Source organism: Drosophila obscura, unplaced genomic scaffold (assembly GCF_018151105.1).
Source record: "Drosophila obscura isolate BZ-5 IFL unplaced genomic scaffold, ASM1815110v1 contig_46, whole genome shotgun sequence".
Classification (NCBI taxonomy): domain Eukaryota; kingdom Metazoa; phylum Arthropoda; class Insecta; order Diptera; family Drosophilidae; genus Drosophila; species Drosophila obscura.
The window spans coordinates 3031342-3046921 of record NW_024542835.1 but is presented as its reverse complement, the minus strand read 5'-3'; the positions used below and the strand labels follow the sequence as shown (position 1 = coordinate 3046921).

Here is a 15580-nt window from a genome sequence, read left to right as displayed (position 1 = left end):
GAGCAATTAACTCGAGTTGTCGAGGAACACGCATGCAGCTCGTGTCTGCCAGAATTTCGAGGGGGGCCAGCGCCAGTCGTCCCAGATGATGAAGAAATCTCTTCGAACGCTAAACGGTGACGTGACCGTCGGCATACATTGTTTACCTTTGCTTCTCTATTTAATTATTTTCCTCGTTTTTTTTTTTGCATATGCTAAAAATAAAACCTCTTCATTATCACCGGGAAGGGATCTGTCTATATTTAGCACATATGCTACGCATTTTTTCCTCTTACCACAATTTGATGGCTGGTGTGGACAGTGACGGCTTTTGCGACGACTGGGAGCCACATGCCATGGATAAGTGGTGCCATGGAGATGCTAATTGCTAAAATTGATCGCTCAATTCGCTTGATTTGATTTTCAAATACGAATATCTCAGATGTTCTCGTAATATGTTGGGATACCGGAAGATTATTCTATCATGTGATTATTATCTCTTCATCGAGGACATTCAATAACAGGACAGTTCAATGTTCCCAACGATAATTCACGGCACTTGACCTTTGTAGTCCAGATTTTGTTCTAGACTTAATCGAATACACCACACCTCGAATGTTAGGGTCTGAGTGATTCACATGTTTCGATGGTTAAACAAAGTCTAAAATTGACGGAATTGTCAGTTGCCCAATGAGTAGGCACCCCAAGATTCGCAAACGATTAAAACACCAACACAATTGTGTGTGCAGAAGTCGAAAGCAAACTAAACAATTAATGCAAAACAAAAAGGAATGAACACAAATTAGAGGCACGTGTAGCCTTGTCATAACCTTGTTGTACACCAAAAACGTTGATACCATTCGAAAGAATATTTAAAATTATAGGAAAAATCCAAGCTAAGTTGATTGGTGGAATCTAATCTTGCGATGCAGTCCATATGTTTAGAATAACAAAAAGTACATACATACAAACATACATATACCTATATATATGAGTATATCCCAAGTAGAGAGATTATCTCATTAGGAAAGCTCCTACCCAAATCTGGAATCAATCCGAATTATGTATGCCCGATGACACAGCCATCCAATTGCACGCGTGCCGCTATATCTTATCTGGCACTGTTAGGAGCAAGTTCAAGTGCCAACTGCCGATTCCCCATTACCCATTGCCCAGTGTGTGAGCGTGTTTACATTCTGTTCTTCGCCTCAACACGGATCGCATTGGGCTAATCAATCATGGCGATCGTTATTTCGAATGTGCGGAGACCGGCCGAACACTTCTCTGTGATGGCCGTTTAATTAATTTCTGTGCCGATTACTGATTGCCGATGAAGAGCCCCGAGAGTTCTAACGATAAACGATATGGAAAATCACGCCCCACGATGGTGCACGAGAATGGCTCACCGCCTGATAGAGGCGTGTAGGCGAACACCTTTCCGTATCGTGATTTATTGGCTAGGTCATAAAGGATTTTCATCCATTAATTAATGCTAGTACATTTGGTGTTATAATATCAAATAAGAAACATTTATGATCGAGCATTTGAATCATAATAGAATGTCCTTTGATAATCCCATCTCCATGTTGGAAATTAAAACACAATTTTGAGTATTTCGTAATACTTTTTTCATTTAATTTTTTCATTCTGTTTCTTTTGTTTTTCTTTCCTCTGTTCTTCTGTTCTGTTCTCATGTCCATATTATGTATTTATAATATTATTAGTTGTTCTTCTTCCTGTTTCTTGTTGTATTATTCTTAATTTGGTTTTAATTGCATTATTTAAGTATTACCATTTACTTAGAAGTTTCGGTTTATAATTAGAATAATGAGCAAGTTTATATTAATTTATAATTAATTTATGTAAGTATGCGGTTCTTTTCTTTTTTTTTTTTGTGAGTGTGTGTATTTGTTCTTTGTATCTTAATATTTAGGGTTTTCTCAATGTTTTAATGGTTTCCTTTGCTTTTCTTTTACTAATTTGTTAATAGTATCTCCTTTCATTGTCTCTAAACTATTAGGTGACATTCTTTGTATACTTTTCCATACAAAATAACATAAACTGTGTCTATAAGTGTGTGTTGACTGTGTGTTTGTGTATGAATGTATTTGTATTTAATTGTAGAACAAAAAGAATGTTTTTCGGCTTTTCTAAATTTGAAGCTTCCAAAAGTTTTAATTGTTAATTGGGTTCTTGTATATCTCTTTGGGGGTTTCTGGAATATACATATATACTCGTATGTATATGAACTAGATGTGTATACACATTTTTATGTATTTCTTAATCCATTTTGCATTAAACATTTATATTTTCAATTCTCATAATGACAAATTTAATGAAACAACAATTTCTCTCACATATTAAAAAGTTGCTTTAGTTTTTCGGCCTCAATATTTATATTTCAATGCCTCGACAACAATAACAGAATTTGTTTACTTTGAATATTATTGATAGAATGACTTGAGATTTAAATAACGTTTTTAGTCAGTAACTGGTTACTAATTATACATGAATGTATGCGTAGTTATTTTCTTTTAATTTAATTTAATTTCCTTTCGTTATTGATTTCATTTGGTCTTATTTTATACACTAAATGCTGCAATTGAAAACGAACAAAAACTAAAAAAAATAAAGAGCGGCAAATAAGGATAGTATTACTTTCCGGTAAGGATAGTTTTTCTGTGTGTGAAATGTCCGAAGAGAGAATCGAAGGATCAGTTGTATTAAGTGTTCTATATAGTATGTAAGTATGTATGTTTTTGTTTGTTTGTTATTTTTGGTTTCGGTTTGCTTTATATAAACGTTTCAAATAGAAAGGTGCTTGTATATAGGGTTTATAGAGAGCAAAAGTAAGTTGTTTTCATTATAATTATAGTTCATTTCATTTTGGTTTCATTCGATTTGGTTTTGTTTTAGCAAAAAGCACGATTTCCAAAAAGCAAAAATCGCATTGTCAAAAATTTGATTTAATTCGTAAGTTAATAATGGTAGTTTCGTTTATGTTTTTCCATTCCATTAAGACCAATAAATATTACTTTGGTTTTTCGTCAATATACTCGTATTCATATGCCTTTAGAAAATTATGGACTACACATACAAACATTCGATTTCCTTATAAAAATAAACAAACATAGAAAATGTTGCAGAACATTATTACATATTATTTGTAATTTTTGTATAGATTTTCGTGTTTTTTTCGGTTTTTTTTCAATTGTATTTTGATATGGAATCTTTTGTTTTTGCAAAAAGTTGAATACATAAATATGTATATTAGTTTCGAGTTGAAGTTAGATGAAGGAATTAAATGCAATTTTACAGTGGATTAGTTGCACGAATACAATGAGAGAGAGAGAGTGTCAGAGAGAGATGGAGCGGGGGAGTGACGGACTAAGAGTGTGGGCACAAATGCACAGATATGGATGATTTGGATAGAGAGGGAGAAAATGTCGGATCATGATCGTTTTTCCAATGCCCTTTTGCTTATAGTTTTACTGGTATAATAACACTGCCTCTACTGTCCCAGCACACGCTCTCTCACATTCCTCTCCTGCCACCCTGCCATTTAATGTCAGTCAATGTCCGCAGCCATACACACATACTATACTCACACACAAACACTGATACAGATCAAGCATACGCACTAGTGTCCCACATCAAGCACACAATCCTCGTCGCACTTAAACAATACTTGCGTCTGAACCCTCGACATCGTTATCGTCATCGTCAACGTTTAACAAACAGCTCTTAGGAGTACGACTTACAATTGATTATTATGTTTAAGTTGTGTATTCAAATATTATTACATATTTATATAAATATTCTGCTAATATTTCATCTAATGCTTGTATGGGTTCCACCTCCGTTTATTCTGTGGCTGCCGCTGCCGCTTCTGCGGCTCCTAACTAGCTAAATTATCTAGAACTCTATGGGTGTGCGAATGTTCTCCGGGGTCGCTTCCATCTCTGCCCCTCGCCGTAGCCAGCTTATAGCTGTACGTACGAAGGAGAACGAGACACTTCAAATTGTTCATGCTTGGTTAATGAGTTTTCGAGTTAAATATATGATTAGTATATATATTTACTTTTACTTTTACTATATTTGTATTTGTTTTTCCTTTTTGTTTTAGTTAATTAATAGTTATTGAGTTATAAATTGTTTTACTTTCTTTGCTTTTGTTTTTTGTTAAGTATTTTAATGGAAGACATTTTTTATACAAGTTTAAGACACAGAAAATACTCTTTCTTTATATATTTTATAGGTTTGTATGTGTCGAGCGTTGAGTGTGTGTATGTGTGAATGAGTGTAAATGTAGATGTGTGATTATGTATGTGTTTTGAGTGTTCTATCTTTATACCTCAAATAGTTTGCTTTTTCTTGGTTTATTTATTCCGTAGTAAATAAAAGTGTTATTGTTTTTATTATTGGCCAAATCGTGTTCGATATGTAAATTTCTTTGTATTAGAAGAACAGAAATACATAAAATGAAATTAAAGGTCATGCACAATTAATTTATACAATTTTGAAACTAATCCATAACTGTTCTATTAGATCAATTTTTTTCTTTAGCTTTTCTTTGCCTCCGCTCCTGTTCATTTTATAAGAAATTATGCTTGTATAAAAGTGTATATAAAATAAATGATTATTTTTTCGTTTGGTTTTTGGGTTGTTTCGTTTCGTTTCGTTCGCTGCAAAACTAATTGAATATTTGTTTTATTTATTATTTATATACTAGTATATACTCGTACTTTTCATTATTTTTGTGTTTTTATTGCTGTTCAAAAGTGGCTGTCACCCATACATATACATGTACTCGTACATAAGCATGTACAGATGTACATACATACATATGTCTGCGATATGAACTGTACTGACTACAACTTTGTTTTGGTTTTTGTTTTGTTTTGTTGGTTTCTGATGTGCTTTTGTTTATACATTGCTGTCTGGTTTTTCAAGTCTTCCGTTTGTTCAGTGAATTCTCCTTCTTGTTTGTTGTAAAATACTCGTACATAATACTTGATATCTTGTGCGTTCGCAGTTGAGTGCAAAATGAACTCCATATATCCCTTAACGTTGTAAGACTGACAAAAGGAAAAACTTGTTCTTGAATGGAATATTTTTCGGTAGGAATTTTGTTCATATTGAATACTTTCTCATACTATTTACACAAACCGACTGACAACTTTTAATCGCTTCATATTTTTGCTTCAGTGAGTGCTCGTAATTATTCGGTTTTGCTCGTAATTAGGGAAATCAGTTGGTTAAAATAGGGGGGAACAAAGCTCGCTCTAGAAAGTATTTATCCTTGACTAAATAATCTGATTTCAATTGTTCCGTTCCGCCTATTGCACAAACACATACGGAATTGAGGTTTATCTAACGATTTGTCTAATTGTGCACGGGAATCCTCTCCTGCAAATTATTGTCTACAAACATATGGGTATAAACTCGTTAGTATAACGTTTGCCTTAGCGTTGCGTATTTCTAAATAAATATATTAATTTTTTTCTTTGCTCTGTGGCCATGCAAAGGGCGCCTTGAAATCAACAAACTCAAATTTGTTTTCCCCTCCATCCGAACCATGTGGCTTACAGACGAAAAAAGGAAAAACTTAATCCTCACGACTACTGCAGGTTATCGTCCTCGTGCCCGTTTAGTACTCATATCACGCGTTGGACAGCACAAAGGTTACCGTCACCATCAGAATGTGGGCCACGATTACAGAGAGGGACATGTGACTCAGGTTGCTGCCGCGCCCACATTGCTGTATCTCAATCTCCTCGGGATGATAGTTGATGCACTTCCTGGGCCGGCGTCGAGACTCCTGCTCCTGGGTCTGCCGTCTCGTGCTGCAAGCACCTAAAATGCCACCAGAAATGGGAATCAACCAAAACTTCTAGAGGATGACAGCAATGCCAAATACTCACCCACAACACCGGACTCCTCCAAGGGCTCGATATCCAGCTGCTTGGAGCCGCACGGACACAGTGTGTCCACCACCAGCAGGATGAGATTGCTGTGCGGAATCTTCTGGACGCTGAACGGCCGCTCGCAGCCAGAGACATGGCAATTGGTGAGTTTACCCTGGAACAGATACACAGGATTACACTTCGAGATACCTATGTGATGACTAGAAGACTCATACCTTGAGTGGATTATTTTGGCCGCCCTGAGTTAATCGCTCCGGCTGGAGCATATAGAGATCCGTGCGCAGATCGCACCTTCTCGCATTCTGCGGATCTGGAGCAAAGCGAGGACCGGCATGTGGCTTATGCACCTTGGGAGGTGGCGTTGTGTATTCCTAGAAGACAGACAGATGAGACATGAACTATATTTCAAATCCAAATAAATACAATCTTACCACGTCTGCTGTGGTGAAGAACTCATCCATTTCCTGATCTACTGGCAAGCCATAATCATTGTCAAAATTATCGTATTCATCTGAATAATTGTTCTCCACAAAGACAACATCCTCGTTGTCGTAGGTGTAGTCATCCTGCGGCCAGGCACGCAATGTGGCCGGCATAAAGGATAGCCAGGTGGCACTTAGGGCCACCAAATGGTTAAATAACCAAGAACCCAAGCGATTTGGTTTTAGAATGCCACCAGCAGCCGTATATGGATTGTCCGCATCGGAGCACACACCCTGAAAGTCGTTGACGGTCACTCGCTTGTAGATGCGATCCTGCACAAGTGAGTCCATAATGGTGCCGTCGATCTGGCCGAAGAACTTGCCCGTGTGCTCCATCTCCTCGGAGATGATCACGAATCCGCTGTTGTCCAGCACGTAGCAGTCGAGATTGTCCGAGGCGCAGGTTCTCTTGCAGCCCGACGCACTCGCCGCAGTGCACTGAAATGGAAAGAATTTTCTTCAGTATAGATCAACAATTACCCACCCACCTTGTGCACTCACAGTTGAGGTGATATTTATAAAGTGCTTGGCCAATGAATCGTGCTGGAATTGCAAGCCCACAACCCCTGCTGGGGCCTTGTGGCCGCGATGCTCCACGAATATAGCATGGGAGGCAGTTACCAGAGTGGCATTCGACTTGATGGCATAGCCCGAGCCGAAAGGCACACTGTACACGAAACTATCCGGTTCCACAGCGTGCTGATCTATAGCCCGCTTATACCACGATGTATCCATGGCCCTTACGTTCTCCTCGCTGAAGTGGCTGTGGCAAAAAAATACGGAATCTTGTTCAAAATTTAATTCAAGCCAGGAAATCGTATACTTACGGCTCTGGGGTATCTTCGGGCCTCTTGATGTGATCAATCCAGCGGAGAAGACCCGAACGCGTGGCGACAAAGGAGGTGGCAACCAAAAACTTCGAATAGCCTTGCCTATGGAAAGAGAAAGGGATGCAATTTAGTATCCTCGTATCGATAAACTTTTAAATGTCTTAGGGCCAGCGTAAAAGTTCTCAGATCACAATTTCTAGGGGATAGTGTTCAAGCCTGCTCCGTGTGGCTGGTCCTCAAAAGCGATTGCATTGTTCAAACACTACTCGAACTCGATACAAATTACTCTTCCATTTACCTCTTCAGAATAGCCATCAATGTGGCGATGGGACTATAGAAATTGATCATGTAAAATTTGTGCATTTGAAATTGCATTTGTAAAATAAATGTACATAAATTATTTGCAGTGGGGGAAAGAATATTTCATTATGGTTATTCGTATAATGTGTAGGAGGGAGTGCAGAAATATAGCAAAAGAACGGAAAGTTTTGTTTGCCATCAAAGAAAATAGAGTGGGGGAAATATATGCAGAGAGAAAATGGATTTTTGTGCTTTAGTGAAATTTTTAAATAAAACCGATTTCAAACAATCAATAAAATAATGAAAAATAAATATTCTTATTGCTTTAAGAATAAAATAAAATAATTTGGAAATATCTTAAGGCTGTAACGATTTTTCTTGAAAACTATAAAGGCTGTTACGACGAAAACTTTTAAGAAATAAATAAATTCGCAAAACAAACAAACATTTAAATTAAAAAAAAAACTCTCATATTCAAATTTTTTTAAAATAAAATTTTTTAAATATTAATTTGTTTAAAATATTTATTTGAGAGACTTTAATTTATTCCCCATTAAAGTGCCTTAAACTGAACCGAAATCGAAAACTAAATTCAAATTACAAAAAAAAATAGGAGACTTATTTAGAACTTACTGCTTGTCCTCCTTCCCATTAGAGGTGCTTGTTGTATTCCTGTCGAGACCATCGGTGACCATGGCGTCACGGACCAAGCTCTGGATGAGGGTTCGATCGCAAAAGTACGGCTCTGCCTTGCGAGAGCCCTGACCATTCAGATGCTGCGACCCAAAGTGGCTCGATCCGGGCGAATTGCCGTTGGAGCCACTGTGCATGTTGTGATGTGGCTGCGGCGACTTGGGTCGAACCTGGGAGAACGAAATGAAAGATAAGTGCAATGCTCACAGCAGAGAACCCGCCCACCCCTCCTTAAGATCGATTGCTTACCGACATCCACTTCCAACCAGGGCGTCCGGCGCGAGCCAGAAAATGCAATACCTGCTCCTCTGGCGACCCAAAACTGGGCTCTTGATCGCGTGACGAATACTCGCCGGAGCTCTCGCGCTCCTTCTCCAGATCGCTGACGCTATTGTACTCGCAGTACACCCATTCGGGATGTACGCGCCAGTTGTCTCCCTTAAAGTATTCGGTAACTGAAGGAGAGATAAAAAAAGAGCCCTGCATTAGTCGAGGATACTTGGACGAGCATTGCAAAAACTATCTCACCATTGTTACGCGAATGCCGGATCTCTTGCTGGGAGACCAACTCGTGGCTACCGTATTTCTCCGGGAGCACAATAGCCAGCGTGAAGGGTGTATCCTCGATGGGGCCGTAGAAGTAGCGGTGCGTTCGACTGGAGACCCGCTTGACCTCATCGTAATGGTTGAGGACGGTGAACTCGGTCTCGCCCTCTTTGGGTCGAATCATGTCACCGCGCATCTGAAAGATTGACAGACATGTGCAAAGATATATGTAGCCCGGTTCTCTGTGGGAGATGCATTAACACCTTGAACCCACCTCATTGAGCAGATTCTTGTTCATTTCCACTATCTCGTGATCGTTGCCGATTTCCGTTTCCGGCAGTTCCAACTCCGTGATGTCGACCGAGGCGTATTTGGGCTTGAGCTGATCGATATACTGGTTGCCATCGCCCAGCGGGCGCAGATCGGGGTGGTAGAGCACTCGCCCATTGTTATCGACGATAAACGAATATCCATTCGGTCCCAGCTTATGTTGGGGTATAACCTTGCGTATCTCTTCGATGGGCACATCGGTGCCCACCACGCCCAGCAGATTGGCAACGCGCACCGAATGGTTTCGTCTATCGAAGACCGGAGTTGAAACTGTCGTGACCAGGCGTCGCTGGTACTCCGAGTCCCGTCCTAGGCCGCCAGACTTGCCGGCCACAAACACGGGACTCCAGTGCACCGGATGATCCGCCTGGTACATTATCATGGGCCGGGCCATGACCAAGGCGTAGTCGATTACTTTGCGTCGCGCCTCTTCGTAGTCGTTGATCTGGACGAAGAAGCCCTTGTTGGAGCAGGCCATGTCGTGCAGGTTACTCCGGCTGCTCGAGTCGCTGCCAATCAGATAGGTGAAGATTCTCACGGGCATATGCGGCCAGTTGTACTGCTTGATGATGTCCTTGTGCGACTCCGAAGTGCTCTCCGTGATCAGCATGATGGCCTGGTTGCACTGACTCCCCGAACCGGATTGATTGTACTACGGGATGGAGTGTAGTTGTTAGTGGTTAGCTTAGAACATCACTCAGGGACGGTGGAGGAAGGTGGTTTACCTTATGCAGCAAACTGAAGGCATATTCCAGGCCAGCTGTGAAATTGGCCGTGTCCTGCAGCTTGATGGCCTTGACCGCGGACTTGATCTCCTGGATGTTGTCGGGCGTGGCACGAACCATGCGATCCTTGAAGCATGGCACGGGCGCCTTGACCACCTCCGAGAATGTGATCAGGTTCACAAAGTCATCTTCTCCAAGGGTATCCAGAATGTTGAAGGCCGTGGCCATGCCAAGATCAAAGGACTTCTCCGACATGCTGGACGAGGCATCCAATAGAATCATCTAAAAACCATAGAACTCGTCATTTAGTCTTCGTGTTTGTTTGGGTAGAGGCTACTCACAATATCCTTGGGCGAGGAGGCGGCTTGGACGAACCAGTTGTGGGTGCGAAAGTCGTGGATGAGCTTGCTTCCCTTGGAACCCTCGGGGGGCCAGGCCGTGCCCGGGAAGCGACGCAGGAAGCCCGAGGATGAGCCAAAGTATTGCCATGACAATGCCGGATCTTGCTCTAAGTTGTTCTGGAACAGTGGGTCCAAATGGGCGCTCCACTGCAGTGCCGACTTCACGTCCGCCTCATCCAGATCGACGCCATGCGGCACCAGAATCGAGCTTAGACTGAGATTGACCGGGAGGCGTTCGAAGCGTCGCATGAACCGTATATCCATATGACGGGCTCCATCCGCCAGCTTGCCATCGGCATTATACTCGTTGATCCGCCTCGCATCGTAGTGCTGCTGCTGTCCCCCCATAGGCGCCTCCGCCTGTCCCTGTCCGTCCATCTCAGAGAGGGCCGCCTGCTCGGCCGAGTCCATCAGGCGCTGGAAAAAAGAAAGAAAAGGAACGGAAAGGAAAGGAAAGGATGTTGTTGGCATTACTCACTCCTATCAATCTGTATAAATATTTCTCTTTTACATTCCGGAGGGGCCTTGCAGGCGGGAAAGTTGGGCAAGTTTTCCCGCTTTATGCAATTTATTCTCTTGCTCAAGTCTTAAATTGCACAAAGCGGAGAAGAGTTTGCTTTACTTTGTTTTTGCTTTCTTTTAACCAACTTTTAGTTTTGGTTTTAGTCTGGGTGTGGGTGGCTATCAGTGTGTGCCTGTGGTGTATCTGTGTGCGTGTGTGGGAGGAGTGTAATTCAATGTACTGGGAAATCAGTAGGGGAATATCGAGAATGCACAGTGTTTAAGCAGCCCAGCCCAGAAGCACTAACTAGAGATTTCAGATACCAATTTAGTGGAGCATACTTTGGGGCATACAAATAAAATTGTACAGGCCTGTCCCTGATTCCTGTCCGACATCAAATCATTACGAAAGTTTTCTCATAATGGGCAAAATATTTTCCAATAGATATTCCAACATTAATTTTGTGTGTTGTATTTAAATAAAGTTATTAATTAGAAACAAAAATACAGCAACAGAGGAATCTATCTCAATCTTCTCCCACTGATTTGGCTCATTCTCGAAATGCATTTCGCATCTTGGCGCACAAATTATTTTCACAAGTTTAACTTTGGCCCCACTGTATGCACTTTCATAAGACACAAACAAGAACTTTAGCTGCAGCGAAATTAGACTCAAAAAGCGGGGCTGCTGAGGCAGACTCTGGCTCCAAAGGAGGACAAACACCTGCAGTCATAGACACTGGGGGATGTGCGATTCGCTCTTTCCACCTGGAGCAAGGAGAAGGAAGGCACAAGGCAGAAGGCAGAAGGCAGAAGGCAGCTTGCCTGACTGCACCTGAAGATGCTGCAGAGCAGAGTCGGGCTGCCAGGCTGCCGGGCTGCATGTGGGTGCATTGAAATAGTTCAACTACTTCTGCACAATGGCAAAGGCAAACCAAAAGAAAAAAATGAGAAAATAGGAAAGACATAAGAAGTAAAGCAGAAATGCTTAAGCTTGAAGCTCTCGGGCATAGAATAGACCCAGTGCAGGCGGAGTCTGAAGAAGATTTCAATGTAAATTGGCTGCCGTTGGCCAAACGCTGGCACCACGGGAATGTGTCAGCGGTTTAGACAAATGGCCACAGACTGGAGGATGGCTAAGGGGCGGACCCCAACACGTCCCGCACCGACTCTGACTCCATCTCCAACTCTCAGGGAAAGAAAGTTGTTGCATTGAAAACTTATTTTTCAGGTGAACTTCACACAGCCCTCAGCTCTCGACTCTCAAAGTTATTTGCACATTTTTCGAGCGTTCAAATTAGTTAAGGAGACTTAAAGTTTGGCCAAAAAGGTGTTGAGTAGCAAGCTAGTTAAGGCATTAAATAATAAACACTGCCAAAAGTGAGTCAATAGAATAGAGGGAACCCTGAATGCGAGACTGTGTGAGTGGGACTTGCTTAAGATGGGAATGGGTAAGGCAAGGAGAAACACTGCGATGGAAGTTGCTCCGGGTGGCTTTGGGTATCCTTGGCATCTGCTCAGCAAAAGAAAGAGCTCCGTTGTCATGGTGAAAATAAGGTAAGAGGTAGTTAAAGTTGCTACCAAGTAGTTACTCAAGTTGGTCGATTTAGTTGGAGCCGAAAGAAGTTGGAGAACTTCTCTCCTTTAGCTCTATATTATGTATGTTCTAAGAATTTCTTTGCTATGCAAATAAATATTGTTTGATAATCCTTAATACTCCTCTTCCACATCCGTAAGTTTTACAATCCAAGCACCACCCCTCACGATTGGCAGAACAAATTCATGGATATTTGTTTGAGATGTTCTCAGCCCATAGCCCATAGTATTCCCATAGACCCATGCAAAGAATTTCAAACATTTGTAGTCGCTTTGTCTAACATTCTGTATTCCGTACATAACATGGAATAGAACGGAAAAGAACAAAACGGAACAGAGGAGCAAGCAAAACATGGTCTTGTACGAGTATTATGATATATATTTCTTGTACTTTTTTTTACAATATTATGCACTTATGGACTCCAAGTCCAGACAAAGGTCGGGGCAGCCTAATAGCAAAGAAAAGCGGAGAAGGGCGGCAAAAAAAATGTCTCCGGCACAGAAAGGGTTGCGTGAATGGATGGTGGGTGATAGGCGGGGAATGGGACTGGGGCCAGAGACCGTGAGCAATGCCCTTTTGCACACAATTCTCATTTGACACCAGCTGGCTTCTTCGCCCGTTCGTTCGTCTGTGCAGCTGTCGACATCTTAACATTCAAAAGCCAACAATGACAACGACAACGATGGCAGCGACAGGGACAGGGACTGGGGCTGAGACTGGGACTGGGACTGAGACTAGGACTGAGACTAAGACTGAGACTGGTACTGAGACTGGGACGACCTGCTCAAATGTCAGCGGTACAGTGTCTGGGCTCTGCCGGAATTAGCAAAATGCAGCTACTTGCACGCAATTTGTTTGCAAGACATATGAAGAAGAAGGAGCAGCAGCAGCAGCAGCAGCAGCAGCTTGGGGCCCAGGGACCCAGTACTGAGCAGGACTGGGGACTCTGGGCGTTGGCTGGAGCAACAGCCCGAAAGGATGCTGTGAAAAAAAATGTTGAGGAAAACGAACTCACATTGACCATTTGCCAAGTGAAAAGAGTCAGAGCCAGAGCCGGTGCCGGAGCCAGCCGAGTGATTTTCCACCCTCTGTTATTTCTCTGCTTTGGGGTAATGCAAGATGTGTGTTTAAGCAACGATTTCAGTCTGACTGAGACTTTTCTTTTCGGCTTTTTCCGTTTTTTTTGTCTGCTCAATATATTTGCCGTCTGAATGGACGTGCCAAATGTTGAGGCAATAAGTTTTGTAGCCAAAAGAGAAATTTATATTACGTTTTAATATCACTTTAGCTAAGTATTTGACACTTTAACGCTGGCAGTCCAGTCCCATCCCCGAAGAATCGCGTCTTGGGTGAAATCTTCTACCTCTTGATTAGCGAACCAAGCGAAGGAGCTGAACCCCTTGCAGGAGTAGCCTTGCAAAAGTGTAGCATCTGGCTAAGAGACTGACATCAAGTGGCAGCACCTGTACCGCCCCGGTGTGGGGTCTGGTTCTGGTCTGTACCCTTCTGCTAAAGTCTGTTGGGTATTTTTAGCACCAAGTGTGACAGACTGAGCTGCAGCTACACATTTACACCCGCATTTGATGCGGTTTACTTTAAGGATTATTAACACCTTTTTACAAATGCCAAAGCGAAACTCTGGTGCTTACCATCTTTGGCTTTTTGGTTGTGTGGAAAAGATTTTGCCGTCCCCTGGCCATCTAAGATTGTTTTTCTAATTCTAAGCTTGGATTGTGTGGTTTCCAAGCTTCCTTGTACTTTTTGTGACACTGATTTCCTTAAAATGGTCTACCATAGTTTTTGCTGTTTATCTTATGCTTTTCCGCAACATATTCTAAGAGAAAAATATATAGACTGAGAGTAAGAAAAAATTCCCAGATCGCTGGAGCTTACATCCATCTTAAGATTGTTCCTAGCTCCTAGTCTTATGCACGTTAGCAAACTATCCAGAGCGACTTTATTGGCGAAATGTCACCATTTGGAGCTGACATACTCGCGATCTCCGTATTTTTGTTCGCTCCCTCTACTTTGGTAGGGCAGGGCAAATGCTTTTAGTGTGAAGACATTTGCTTGCCACGTTGTTGCACGTTTCTATTTAAGAGACTTGCAGAGTAGTCTTCAGCACGCCCAATACACACACCGATGCACACATCTATCAAGAAGTATCTATCTTTTATCTATATATACATTCTTCTGTCCATCTCTCTCATTCTCTAACTGCCGTTGCCCTCTCTCTTGCGCAATGTCAACGTCAAAGTGCAAGTGGTATTATAGCAAAGAAGTCAACAGTGCGCAGAAAGGGTGGTTGGGTTGTGGCAGGGTGGTAACTGGTGGGGGTGGGGTGGCAGAGCGAAAAGGAAAACGACCAAAGCAGAGACATAGACGGAGCAGAATGACGGAGGAGGGGAAACTGTGTGACAGCAGAGGTTGGCTTTTTTTTGTTGCCGTTAAATGCAATTTTAAAGTCAATTTTAACTCGAAACCGAACGCAAATAAAAGCTGTCAGCAACAGGACACGGGGCACAGGACACAGCTATTAGTGAGAGTGGACAGAGAGGAGAAGAGCGAAAGGGAGAGAGAGAGAGGAACAGAGAAATGGTTTCAGGTTGCAGGGGCAACAACTGAGTTAAAACAGCATTGACAGGCGTTGATAGAAATCGAATTAGTGCAGGCATTTGCTACACGTTGCAACCTCAGCGATGCGCGACCGAGAGGGAGTGCACAAATTATTACGCATACGTCACGTGAACACGAACGGAAAGTGGCGCAGAGGTGGGACAGAGGTTGAGGCAGTGCCAGTGGCCCGGCCAGGAGTCGGGCAAAATGATATGCGTGTGGCATCTGCAGCTACCTTTATGTTTACAGGCAATTAGCATTTTAATGCCGCACCAAACAAAAGGCAACCTGCAGGTGCCCAAGCGAATGATACGAGGACGATGAAAAGCGGGACTCGGCATCCTATAGAGAGCAAAATGAATACGAAGCGAGCATGGGTATGACGTTGATGGAGGTGAATGCGAGTGGCAATGTTAAAGCAAAACATTGGCATGGCCTGGTCTGGCCAGAACAGAACAGAACAGAAAGGACAGAGCCAGGGGGCCCAAGGTGCAGGGGACAGCAGGTGCTTGCCTGGTCGCGCACGAGTTGGTTTTCATTATTTTTCATGTTCGACATGAGCGCAAATTGCCGGCAACAGGCGGGATGGGCGGGAAAAGAAGCATTATAGGTCCACACCAGATTCAGTTGTATGAATAGAAGGTGATAGCTTT

The 15580-nt window shown here is 42.3% G+C and overlaps 1 protein-coding gene across 2 annotated transcripts in view; it reads right to left on the bottom strand.

Moving 5' to 3' along the window:
• Positions 1–4690: 4690 nt before the first annotated feature.
• The window catches only part of LOC111071728 (voltage-dependent calcium channel subunit alpha-2/delta-3), a 43736-nt gene continuing 32846 nt past the window's right edge, over positions 4691–15580 (bottom strand). The window contains exons 5-17 of one of the 2 annotated variants that reach the window (XM_022363217.2): positions 10154–10630; positions 9813–10094; positions 9032–9739; positions 8740–8953; positions 8461–8666; positions 8152–8381; positions 7517–7549; positions 7216–7320; positions 6890–7151; positions 6338–6826; positions 6122–6277; positions 5904–6060; positions 4691–5835 (exon numbers count right to left, since the gene is read on the bottom strand). In XM_022363217.2, the coding sequence (XP_022218909.2) occupies positions 5642–5835; positions 5904–6060; positions 6122–6277; positions 6338–6826; positions 6890–7151; positions 7216–7320; positions 7517–7549; positions 8152–8381; positions 8461–8666; positions 8740–8953; positions 9032–9739; positions 9813–10094; positions 10154–10630 (3513 nt within the window). In that variant the 3' untranslated portion in view covers positions 4691–5641. The remainder of the gene's footprint in view (positions 5836–5903; positions 6061–6121; positions 6278–6337; positions 6827–6889; positions 7152–7215; positions 7321–7516; positions 7550–8151; positions 8382–8460; positions 8667–8739; positions 8954–9031; positions 9740–9812; positions 10095–10153; positions 10631–15580) is intronic. The other variant, XM_022363218.2, reaches the window with a different exon arrangement.